Source organism: Phyllobates terribilis, unplaced genomic scaffold, assembly GCF_046119375.1.
Source record: "Phyllobates terribilis strain yellow unplaced genomic scaffold, ASM4611937v1 Scaffold_5__5_contigs__length_657084704, whole genome shotgun sequence".
In the NCBI taxonomy this organism is placed as follows: domain Eukaryota; kingdom Metazoa; phylum Chordata; class Amphibia; order Anura; family Dendrobatidae; genus Phyllobates; species Phyllobates terribilis.
Window position 1 is genome coordinate 417,427,188 of NW_027362765.1, and position 13,241 is coordinate 417,440,428.

At 43.5% G+C, this 13,241-nt stretch overlaps 1 protein-coding gene across 1 annotated transcript in view; it reads left to right on the top strand.

Moving 5' to 3' along the window:
- LOC141273403 (alpha-2-macroglobulin-like protein 1) overlaps nucleotides 1-12,761 on the top strand; it is a 137,958-nt gene extending 125,197 nt beyond the window's left edge. The window contains exons 33-36 of the mRNA XM_073685172.1: nucleotides 3,031-3,099; nucleotides 3,188-3,290; nucleotides 6,428-6,469; nucleotides 8,751-12,761. Coding sequence (XP_073541273.1) covers nucleotides 3,031-3,099; nucleotides 3,188-3,290; nucleotides 6,428-6,468 — 213 coding nt within the window. The 3' untranslated portion in view covers nucleotide 6,469; nucleotides 8,751-12,761. The remainder of the gene's footprint in view (nucleotides 1-3,030; nucleotides 3,100-3,187; nucleotides 3,291-6,427; nucleotides 6,470-8,750) is intronic.
- The last annotated feature ends 480 nt before the right edge of the window (nucleotides 12,762-13,241 follow it).

Here is a 13,241-nt window from a genome sequence, read left to right on the forward strand (position 1 = left end):
TGATCCTCCCAGGGGGTGGCGTTGTCCTCTTCCTCCTTCTCATCCAGGGGACATCCTCAGGGCTGTCGGCTAGCAGGATCCTTCCTTCCTCCTCGGGCTCCGTCCGCAGCTGCAGGGCACTCAGTACAGTGGTCATGGTTTTGCTCAACTGACGCACTTCAGAGCGCAGGCTGTCCAGCTCAATAGGGGACGTTGCTGGAACCTTGGCTTCAGCAGCCACCGGGGAAAAGGTGGACGCTACAGGCACTGGGGTGGCCCCACCCTGGTAACATTGGACAGCAGTTGTTTCCAGGGGCTGCAGTCCTTTTATAGCCATGTCCTTAAGGGTGTCAAAGGTGGCATCTGGATGATCCAGAGACCACCAACGCACAGTCCTGCTCTCCTCTTGGGACCTCAGTACTCAGATAAACTGTTCTTTCAGAATTTTATTTTCATCATTGATGCTGGTTGGACTAACCTGTTTCAGAGCCCGCAGGGCCCCTTGCAAACGCCAGGCATAGTCCCGAACACTGTCCTCCGGTTGCTGAGAGCAGTTGTAGAACCTCATCCGGAGGTCTGTCTCAGTACGATTTTCAAAGACAGTCTGTAACTTTTTAAAGATTGCGGACACTGACTCCTGGTCTGCGGCCGACCAGGTTTCCACTTCTCGCTCCGCAGCACCAGTCAATTGCCCTAATACCACAGCGGCTCTTTGCTTGCCCGTCATAGAGTACATGTTCAGTATACCGCATATTTTCCTTTTGAATCCAGACAGGGTATCTGGTTTGCCGCAGTACTGGGGGAGCCACTTCGCTCCAGGGATGTACGGTAGGGCCATGGGTATGACAGGGGTTACAAGCCCTGCTGGTGGAGCGGCTGCTTCGGCGTCAAGTTACAAGCCCTGCTGGTGGAGCGGCTGCTTCGGCCTGCTCGACGCCGAGCTCAGGTTGAACATCAGGGCGGTTAACCGGTATTCCGGCGTTGTGATGTTCCTCGGACATTCTGGCGCCCCCCTAGCGAACCGTGGCCTACCTTCTTTTCTTCCGGTAGGCCGCAGCTCCGCAGGTGACGGTCTTCTTCAGGACCTTGCGTCGCTTGCGTCCTACGTCAGAGCGTTCAGCGACGCTCCTTCCAGGACCTGGCTCTTCCTGGTTTGACGTCGAGGCGTGGGGCGTGTCCGGGGCTTCACGCGCTTTTGCAGGTACGCCTCTCAGTTTCCCGCGGTTACGCCCTTCTTCCCGCTCGGCGGCCCAACAATGGCGGCAATCTTCACCACAGTTTAATAAACAGTTTTTGATTAAAGGCGCACAGTACCCGGTGGCAACGGGCATAACACTCCGTCGTTGCAGCGGGCACGGAATCCTGTTTGTGACACCAGGAAATAGAATGTCGCTCCCAGGGGGTGGGGAGGACTCGGCGCCCGGGCCTTGTTGTTAGTTTTGGGGGATGTCGCGGTAGTCGGCTCCCAGGCCCATACCCTGGGCCTCTCTTTTAAAAGGGTGATGGAAATGATATAAAAGTTTGTGACGCCACCCGTAGTGTCTGGTGAGGATCACCAGCGCTGCGGCAGCTCATTGAGGCCGGTGTTAAGGCAGCTTGCGTGGTATAGCTCCCCACAGGTGGAGCTAGGCCTCAGGGCAGCGGGGATGTAAGGATGCAGGACAGATCGGACCCAGCCGGGTCAGAGTACACATCCTTCAGAGACACTGCAGAGCGCAAGCATGCCTGCGCTCTACAGTGTCTATGAAGGATGGCATGCTGGATGGCAGCGCTCAGCTGCTATCCAGCCTGTCATCTCAATGCCATCCCAGCATGGGAGAATTCTCCTGCTCAAGCGCTGAGCACAGGAGAATTCTCCCACGCTGTCAATGACGTGCATGAGGTGAGCTGAGTTCATTGGACATGAGCTCACCTCATGCACGTCACTGACAGCATGGGAGAATTCTCCTGTGCTCACCGCATGCGCAGGAGAATTCTCTCACGCTCACCGCATGCGCAGTAGAATTCTCCCACGCTGTCAGTGACCTGCATGAGGTGAGCTGAGTTCATTGGACATGAACTCGGCTCATCTGGATGCCGTCACAGCCAGACACTGAGGAGCGCAAGCATGCCTGTGCTTCTCAGTGTCTGCGGCATGGCAAGCTGGATGGCAGCTTTCGGCTGCGATCCAGCCTGTCATGTGAATGTAGCAGAGCTGAAGCTGTCCTGGGAACCATGGAAAGGTAAGGATGAGGTTGCTTTATTATTTTACTTTTATTGCAGGAGATCGTTGGCTTCAGCTGGAATGGGCGTGATGGTAAGTATGGTTTAATTTAGAACATTAAAAAATTGTGTGTTTATTTCAATTAAAGGACTTTATTCTGGGTGTTGTGTTTTTTTAAATACTTCTAATATTGGCGTGACCCCATCAATTTCGGGCTTAGGGCCAGCTGATAATGCCAAGCTGGCCCTAACCCCTTTATTACCCAGTGAGCCACCACACCAGGGTCCTGGATGAGTTGGGTAAAGCGCCAGAAGATGGCGCTTCTATGAACGCGCCATTTTCCGGGGTGGCTGCGGACTGCAATTTGCAGCAGGGGGGCCCAGAAAGCTTGGGCCTCCCTGCGCTGCGGATTCCAGCCCCCAGCTGCCTAGTTGTACCTGGCTGGACACAAAAATGGGGCGAAGCCCCACATATTTTTTTTTTTAATTATTTCATGAAATTCATGAAATAATTAAAAAAAAGAAAAGAAAAAGGGCTTCCCTATAATGTTGTGTCCGGCCAGGTACAAATAGGCATCTGATGGTTGGGGGCAGCCCGTTCCTGGATGCTGTACCTGGCTGGCATACAAAAATATGGCGAAGCCCACGTCAAAAATTTTGGAAAAATGAATTAAAAAATAATAATAATTTAGGGACTGCATCTTTATTAACCCCTCACGTGGTTTGGGATCGATGTGTGCCAGAAAGATTGCCCCATGCAATCGTGCCATCTTTCCTGAGTATACAGTACTATAGTACCGCTATATACCCAGACATGATGAGTTACATATTTTATCCTTTCATCATCAGTTGGAGAAAAACAAGTTGGTGAAAAAAACAGAAACAAAAGACAAAAAAATAATTCTCTATATTGAAGAGGTAAGAAGCTTTTATTTATTTTTAGAATTTATTGACCTTACTTCTTTACTATTAAAAGTTTTTAACTTTTGTGGGGTTTTTTCGGCAGTTGAGCAAAACAACAGAGGAGTTCATGTTCTCGACTGAACAACAAATAGAAGTGAAGGATCTGAAGCCGTGCTCCGTGAAGGTGTATGACTATTACGAGACAGGTAAATACAATTTGCTTTAGGGGGACTGTCAGCACAAAATGACTGTTCAAACCAAGCACAGGCGCTCGATGCTCCCTTGGCATGGTTGGGTAGAGCAGCCAAAGCTGTCAATCAAGGAAGAGGAGGGCAGGGTTAGAAGGAAAACAAGTAGAGGGGAAGGTGATCCTTGGGGTGCTCTGAGCAACGGTGCTTGTTTTGAACAGTCATTTTGTGCTGACAGATTCCCTTTCAATGAGTCTGTTGTCTAGAACAGACCTACCAGTTGATAGCAACAATTTCCTTGAGAGTAGGGTGACACGACCCAATCCGAGAAAAACGGTCCAATTATTCTGATCAGACTTTGATCAGATTTTAACCCTTTCACCACTTTGTGTTTTTCCGTTTTTGTTTTCTGCTCCCCTTCTTCCCAGAGCCATAACTTTTTTATTTTTCAGGTCAATACGTCCATGTGAGGGCTTGTTTTTTTGCGGGACGATTTATACTTTTGAACCACACCATTGGTTTTACCATATCGTCTACTGGAAAATGGGGAAAAAAAATTCAAAGTGTGGTGAAATTGCAAAAAAAAGTGCAATTCCACAATTGTTTGTTTTTTTTTAAACATGTTCATTAAATGCTAAAACTGATCTGCCATTATGATTCTCCAGGTCATTATGAGTTCGCAGACACCAAACATGTATAGGTTCTTTTTTTATTTAAGTGGTGAAAAAAAAAATTCAAAGTTTGAAAAAAAACTAAAAAGTTGCCATATTCCGAGACCCGTAGCGTCTCCATTTTTCGGGATCTGGGGCCGGGTGAGGGCTTATTATTTGCGCACTGAGCTGACATTTTTATTTATACCATTTGGGGGTAGATACTATCGTTTGCTCACCCATTATTGCATTTTATTGCAATGTTGCATAGAGCAAAAAAAAAAACATAATTCTGGAGTTTTGATTTTTTTTCTTGTTACGCTGTTTACCGATCGGTTAATTCTTTTTTTTATATATTGATAGATCGGCCAATTCTGAAGGTGGCGATACCAAATGTGTGTTTGTTTGTTTTTTAATTGTTTTACTTTGAATGGGGCGAAAGGTGGGTGATTTGAACTTTTATATTTTTTTAAATTTTTGAATATTTTTAAAAACATTTTTTTTTTTTTTACTTTTCACTGGCTTCAATAGTCTCCATGGGAGAATAGAAGCTGCGATCATTCGATCTCCTCTGCTACACACAATGTAGCTAAAGTGCTCACTTGCTTTAGGTGCCGACCGCTGGGCAGAGCTCATAGCATCCGGCAATGACAAGCGCAGGGGTCTCCTGCAGAGAGTGATGATGATGTATGTAAAGCGCTGCGGAATATGATGGCGCTATATAAGCTTAATAAATAAGCTGGAACCTATAGGAGCACCTAAAACCTCCCATTATATGGTACTATAATTTGGTAGCTGAAGTGTACTAGGTATGAGGCTAGTAATGACAGCGGCTGCCCTCTTCCTGTACTGCGGAGAGCTCTGGCAGTGGTATATGGCAGCACATCCATGCTATTTTTACTGCATTCTGCTCATTCAGAATGAATAGGAGCCACCACACTACACAAATGGATGACCTATGTGGTCAATGCAGCACGGCAGCCATCAGCTTGGCAGCAGCTACATCTCTATTTCTCAGTACTATAGGCTAGGTGCATCTGAGAAAATCGGATCAGTTATGCTAATCACACTGATCAGAGTGTGATCACAGTGTTCTCTCATTCTTTTGAATGAGAAGATGGAGAAAAAAAAATTTCTCCATCTTCTCCATCCGTGAGTGTGCAGAAATCGGACTGCACTCAGATGTCATCCGAGTGCAGTCCGATGTTTTCCACGGACTCATTGATTTACATGGCCCAGTGCAATTTGAATATCGGATCAAGCTCGGACATGCAGCAATTTTGTTTTTCCTTAAAAAGACTCTGTCCAAGGAAAAAATCGGACATGAGCACGGCCCCATAGAATAACATTTAATGTTTTTGTCGAATCACTCGAACCAAAAATATGTCTGCACGAGCCCTTATGGAGTATTATTTGGATACGGCACATTATTTTGTCACCATATAGTGGTGGTATGAGGGCTTTAATGGCAGCATTAACAAAGTGATCTGTAACCGTATTACTTAGCCTAAAAGTATTAAAAACTATTTCAATTGAACAAAGAGAAAGGGAACCTATTAGTATAGAAGTGGCCCGGGTGTCAAGCATGGAGGAAGCACCAGGCTGAGCCCCTGATGCACTGATTATAATAGTTATAGAACTGAGGGCACAACCTTAATAAAAGTCAGGATCAACCAATAGCACACCAAAGATAATGCGAAGGCAAAAAAAAAGGAAAAGAGGTGTGCAAAGAAGATTGGGATCACCACAATAAACTATATTGTAATTTTATTAGACAAAAAGATGAACATGAACAATTAAAAACATTTAAAAAAGCAGAATATGCTATAGTAAATACATTCCATCAGATGCGTCCATAATGGGACAAACGCCTTTCCTCCAATGTCATCTAAGACTAAGATAATAGTAGAAGTCACCCAATACACAGAATATGCTGTAAACAGGCATAAATCATGACCTAAAAAGCACCCATATATACAAAAGAATGTATAAAGAAGTCCAAATATGCAGTTATAAAAAACATAGAAGTCAAACCGGCATGGTGGATAAGGTCATGAAAGCAGGGAAGGATCCCTGAGGGTAGACAATAGGTTTGGAGGAGCTGGAGGCCCCACGCATATCGCCACCTCTAATATGGCTTCATCAGGGGAAGGAAGTATATACCTTCTCCACAATGGCTGCTTGACTTCTACGTTTTTTATAACTGCATATATTTGCACGTCTTTATACATTCTTTTGTATATTTGGGCTATATTGCCCTTTTCAAACATCTAGCCATGTGATATTGCCTGCTCCTTTTCCAAGGAGGTTATCTTGATGCTTTTTAGGTCATGATTTATGCCTGTCACTATTAAAGGGACATTCATTGTAAATATATCAGTATGATAAAATCCTCCTGTCTGATCTAATTGGTCCAACCTACTGTGTTAATAGCACAGGCTTCAATACTTTTTTTAAAAAGTGCCAATGACATCCTGTGTGTTACTTTTTTGTCTTTTTGCACAGGAGAAGAAAGCTATGCGATATATAATCTACCCAGCTCATAAGGTGAGTAGGTAAAGGTAATCTGTATTTTTGTCGTCGAGCAAGAAGTAACTGTGTAGGATCTTTTGTTTTCATCTCAAATCATGCAAGCTGGTGACATAATTGGGAACTACCCATAGGTGGCCCCAGAGAGACAGTTATCTTCCTTATAGAGCTCATTTGCATACTTTATTTCCCAGAAAGCATTGCCTGCAAGAATCCCTACACTACACCAGCTAGATCTCCCTATGGAAAAACAGTACCCTGATTACTGGTGAACAGAAAAAGCCCCAAAACAGCTGTATATAGATGGGTGGGTGTCTCTGAGTTGGCTGATATCCTCAGTGAAGCTCTTTAATGGGCCAGGCCTTGACATACTGGGTAGTGACTTATAGGAGGCATAAGAAAGTCAGTTTTCTTTTTTCTGGAGAAGAGTTAATTTTATAAGAAAGTTTGGAATGAAAAAGGTCTAAGGGGTAACGTTTCTCCTTGTGGAGTGTGACATACAGGCCCTGGCATACCAAAGTAAGGAGGCTTATTCGCCATGCAATACTCCTCTGGGAAATTAAATATGAAAATTGCCTCTGCAGAGAGGAAGAGGACTAGAACTCTAGAACTCCTCCTGTGGCGCTACAGAGTTCTAGTCCTCTACCTCTGAAGAGGCAATTTGCATATGGAATGAAAAAAACCTTTGAAACAAATCTCAAAAGTGATACACTCATTACAAGTGAGGATTCATTATTGTTACTTACTTATTAGATTGGAGTCTGGCCCTACAAAATCACAATGTGTACGGGAAATAAAAGTTACAAGAGATCGGGGAAGGGAGTAAGCAGCTCTAGACATTTCAGATGGAGGTACTGATGGAATATTGTTCAGGGCACTCTTAGGACGGGTTACAGACTTGTTGGACAGGATATGTTTTCATTAGGCATTTGAAGGCTTTAAAATGCTGGAGAATGGACTAAAGAAGAAAATTCCAGAAGATAGAGAAAGCACTAGAGGAGTCTTGTGAGAAGAATGGCAGAGAGGAACTACTGTGAATAAGGCTCTGTTCACATTTGCTGCCTAATATAGCCTCTGTTACAGATTCCTTTGGTTTTAAAATGATGACTCCACTATGAAACCCGGTGGACCTGATTAAAAGGCAATAGAATTCGCCTCTCATGTTGGTTGAGCGACAGATCCGCCACAACAGACACTCCACAGAGAGAATATCTATGTTGCAGCAAAATTAATTAGGGATTTTGTGAGGATTTTTAATTGGATGTTTTGTGTGATTTTCAGCCAATCGAGAGTCTGATAGGGGATAGTGGAATTTGGAGTTAAAGTGGATCTGTCACCAGATTTCACAATACAAACTGCATGCATTAAACAGGACTCTTAGACCTGATGAGGCTTGTGTATTTACTTTTGAAAATCCATGTCAGAATAGCTGTATTACCCTTTATGAATGCAATTTCTGAGCAATTCTAAACATTTTTCAGACCGACCCACTCAAAAAAAAGCCATCCCACCAGCGTCAGGGTGTACCCAAATTCGGGATTGTCCTAACCTCTAGTATTAAAACCTTACCATGCGTCATAGTGACGTCTGTGTGAATAAGGGCCGAGCAGGACCGGGTCCTGAACATGGACACACAACAAATGGGAAGCTATATAAGAGTAATGTCCAGCTTAAAGGAGGCCACACCCTTACCTGCACAAAATGCAGAAACCTGGAACTATATCGAAAAAAATGAACTGGAATATAAGTTGGTGTGAATGCAAAATAGGAGCGTGTTCACATTGGCCATTAAACAGACAAAACCTAAGACAGAAACAAAGTTTCAGATTTCAGCATTTAGCGCAGGTATTGGTGCGGCCTCCTTTCCTTTGAGCAGGATATTACACTTTTATAGCTTCCCATTTGCTGTGTGTCCAAGTTCAGGACCCGGTCCTACTTTGCCCTTATTCACACTGATGTCACTATAACACATGGTAAGGTTTTAATACTAGAGATTATGACCATCCCAAATTTGGGTACACCTTGACGCTTATGGGATGGCTTTTACGCTTTTTTTTTGTTTACGCAGTACCCTATTTATTTATATGCACAATTGCTTTAAATTTTTTACTTACAGCAGGGAATATGTTCATTTTATTTCCATCTCAGGTGTTGTCTGTTTAATGGCCAGTGTGAACATGCTCCTATTTTCAAGGCATACCAACTTATACTCCAGTTCATTTTTTTTTTTTCGGTTCACTTGCCAGGTAAAAGTAGAATCTTTTCAATGAAAGGACTGACCTACTAACTCTATCTGCAGGTGGAAAGAAAGAAGAACGAAGAGTGGCTCATATACGGCTGCTCCATCATATATGTTTATATGAGATGCAGTGCCATGAAGATTACAAGCGCTCTATAGCCCGACACCACACACCAGGATTATGTGCATATTGTGCATACAGGAACTAATATTATTTACGTAGTGAACATAATAATCTAGTAAAGTGTGCTGTCATCAATATCTTTTATGTTCGTATAGTGTGATGTGTTCTGTTTCACTGGACTTTATGACGCGGCCATACTTTTTGCTTTTCTTAACATTGCTTTTGGAATTACAATATTTTTACGAGGATTCATCACTTGCCATAAATACGTCATTTCCTTTTACATGTTGTAAATACCACCGTCCTCCTGAATCTATAGTTGTTGTTGCTTTTATTTTGGTCCTACGTGTCTCCATTCCTGAGATATGCCCCCCCATCTTCCCTGTAGATAAATTTAGTCGTGCTGACCAAGCGGGCGCGCTGTCTTCAAATAAACTCCCATAGAGAAGAGTTAAGGACCACACCCACTTGGCTACAAAGACTATATGTACATATACGTATGAGGTGGCCATATCTCAGGAATGGAGAGGAACAAAAGAAAAAGAACTCTGATTTTACATCATGTAAAAAAAAAAAATACATACTTGTAGCAAGTGACAGGTTCTCTGTAAATGATGGCAAGCAGAGATCTTGAAAACCAGCAGAATTAATAAATAAAATAGATTGAAAAATTGTATAATTGCAAAATTGTATATCTAAATAAACTGTTCTTCATCAGCATCAGTTTTATAATAAAGCCCATGCTGCTTATCATAAATTGAACATTCATATAGTTCATGAAATGTGAACCACCGTGTATGTTTTAGATTAATGCCGTGACAGCTGTCTATACTCATTTTCATAATACCTCATGTCTATGGCTGAGGTGCTGAAACTTTTTCAGTCCAAGGGTCACATTGATAGATTACACCATTACCAAGAGCTGCAATAAAGCCCTCCATACAACACTGCATGAAAATTAGTCAAACTGGAATCACTGACTGCGTGGATCAGGGAAATGCGGTAGATATAGTATATCTAGACTTCAGCATAGCATTTGATAAAGTATCTCATAACATCCTTATTGAAAAAATGACCACGTATATAATTGACAAGGCTATGGTTAGGTGGATTCATAGCTGGCTCAGTGATCGTACTCACAGAGTGGTAATAAATGGTTGGACATCCAATTAAAAGAGTGTGTTAAGTGGGGTATCACAAGGCTCTGTCCTGGCCCTAGTGTTGTTCAACATTTTTATAAATAATCTAGATAAGGGAACTGAAGGTAAACTAATCAAATTTGCAGATGATGGAAAGCTAGGAGGGATAACTGACAATAGAGAAGACAAGAAAAAGGATTCTAGATAAGGTTGAACAATGGGTAGCAACTAGTGATGAGCGAGCACAAAAATGCTCGGGTACTCGTTGCTCGGGTTGAGCAAATTGTAATACTCGGGTGCTCAACCTGAGCAACGAGCCCAATGTAAGTCTATGGGAAACTCGAGCATTTTTCAGGCGGCTCCCCTCCAGTGGTCTGCAGAGGGCCTAAAAATTGCCCAAATCGATGGGAACAGTGCTCAAATGACATGGGAACAGCATGGGGAAAACCCCTGGAAGCATCTCTGACTCCCAGATCACTGCTGTCAGCAACGTGGTCAGAGTATTACGCCACTTTTATGGACTCACAATAAAACATACAATAACTAAACCAAAATGGATTTTCCTGGGAAATATGTTAAGGAACATCCTTTCCAGGGTAATGACTTGTATATAAGGCAAAATAAATAACCAAAAACAAACATACTCCTCCACACTTTGGGCTATGTTCACACATAGCGTTTTTGATGCGTTTTTGCACTTTTGAATTGCTTTCAACCAAGACAAATGTATTCACCAGGAAATGTCATTTTAACATTTTACAACCTTATCTGGCCATGTGGTGTGTGACACATCATCAGACACATGCATACAGTGCGGAAAAGACATGGGAACAGCATGGGGAAGACCTCTGGAAACATTTCTGACTCCCAGGTCACTGCCTAAAAATGTGCCCATCATAAGTGATCCTTGGCGCATGCGAAGATGCCTCCCGCCATGCACCTGTCATTGCAGACTTGTCCCAGTGCAGCGTTCAGTTGTCCCTACCTCATTCCTTGGAATGCAAGAGCAAGTATGCAGCCAGCCACCCACCCACAGGCTGCAATACTATACTGCCAAATTTTTGACGGCTACTTGCACTTGAAATGTGGCCTTTTAGGCTCGTGGAGGCGGAAGTTTTTCACAACCTCATACTCGGTCCCCAGCCACCACTATATTTCCCGGTATCGCCTCCGCCTTCCACAAGCACGGGTCCCACAGCATTACCCGTGCCCTCCCCAGTGCACTTACTGAGGAGGACCGCCTAACCACAAACACGTGGACAGGTGAATGTGGCCAGGGACGGTACGGAGCCAGTCCACAACTTTTTTTGCTGAGAGTTGTATTTAGCTTGGTGAAAGGACTGGCATAAAGGGAAACTGTATTTACCCTGCGTGTCATTTCTCCCAGGAAGTCCTCTAAAGCTGCTTGCACTTGAAATGTGGCCTGAACATTACTGCTGGTACTTTTCTGTGGGAATTTGCTTGCCTCCTACCAGCCTGGAATATTTCCAGCAAACTATGGTACGACGCCATGGTATTAGCATTGCCCCCAGTACCAGTAGCGAAGCCATCCCCAATTTCCTTCTCAGGAATTTTATTTGGTAGACTGAGTGGCTTCCCAAATACATTTTCTCACAAAGGAGCTGAAGATAGAGTGGCAGTAGGTGCAAGTTTTTCCACCCTGATATTAGAGGGTGAACGGCAGCACATTGGATAAGTGGTTAGCACTGAAGCCTTGCAGCGCTGGGATCCTGGGTTCAAATCCCAGCAAGGACAACATCTGCAAGGACTTTGTATGTTCTCCCCGTGTTTGCGTGTGTTTCCTCCTCAGTAAAAAAGCAGTCATAGAGTGTCCGGGAACCTTCACACACACTTTTCTTAGCCAGGACTGCTTCTCAGCAGGGTTGGACGGTCCCACCAGAGAATCCTCTGGTGTGCCTTGGCTTCTACCTCAGGAGAGTTCATGATAGCGCTTACTTTGCAGCTGCTATGGGGCTCTTGAGCGGGTGAGAAAGGTTAGCCCTCAGAATCAAATCCTCTGGTGGGCACAATGTTTTTCAATCTGAAACAGCTTCTCAGTGGGAGTTGTATTTCACCACAGCCATATTCTTTAGCTCGGTGAAAGGACTGGCATAGAGGGAAACCGTATCTACCCCGGCAGTCATTTCTCCATCACCAGGTTCCGTCCATTGTCACACACGACCATGCCTGGCTGTATGTTCAGCGGTGAGAGCCACAGATCAGGCTGCTGTGTTACAGCTTTCAACAACTCTGCAGAGCTGGGCAGTTTGTCAATTAAGCATTAAGCATGTTATCTTCAGCATAGCCTGTTGCCGCTTGGCCAAGGCAGTGCTGCAGTGCTGTCAGCTTGTGACTGATGTGGTCATTTCGGAGATGGAGGAGGAGGTGTATGAGCTGAACAATGTGATTACATTGAGGTTAAATTGGTGATGCTGTTTTTTATACTAAAGAAAGATCCTATTGTTTTGTTTTTTTTACGTTATTTTTTAAGACAAATGCATTCACCGGGAAATGTCATTTTAACATTTTACAACCTTATCTGGCAATGTGGTGTGTGACACATCATCAGACACATCCTTTTTTATTTATGATGGAGGGACTCTGAAAGTCATAAAGCCTATTTTTATAGGGACATCAGACGGCCCAAGGCCAGCAGTCGGCCCTAGCTATTGTTAGAGAACCATCAGCCGGCTATGCTTTGTTGTTCCCATTATTGCTCTCTTTCATATGGCAATTGCTGTTGATGTTTTTATTCCACATTAATCTGTCTAAATTTTAACCAATAAAGCTTATTCAACTTCTTTTGTACATTATGGATGTCATTATTATCATTTAGGCGACCTCGTCATCTCTCCCCCCCCCTACTGTTATATACGATGATTCGTCGCGTGGACAGTCCTATATCTGACAGCCATTAATATTATTATATACAGTACAGACCAAAAATTTGGACACACCTCATTTAAAGATTTTTCTGCATTTTCATGACTATGAAAATTGGACATTCACACTGAAGTCATCAAAAATATGAATTAACACATGTGGAATTATATACTTAGCAAAAAAGTGTGAAACAACTGAAAATATGTCTTATATTCTAGGTTCTTCAAAGTAACCACCTTTTGCTTTGATGACTGCTTTGCACACTCTTGGCATTCTCTTGATGAGCTTCAAGAGGTAGTCACCGGAAATGGTTTTCACTTCACAGGTGTGCCCTGTCAGGTTTAATAAGTGGGATTTCTTGCCTTATGAATGGGGTTGGGACCATAAGTTGTGTTGTGCAGAAGT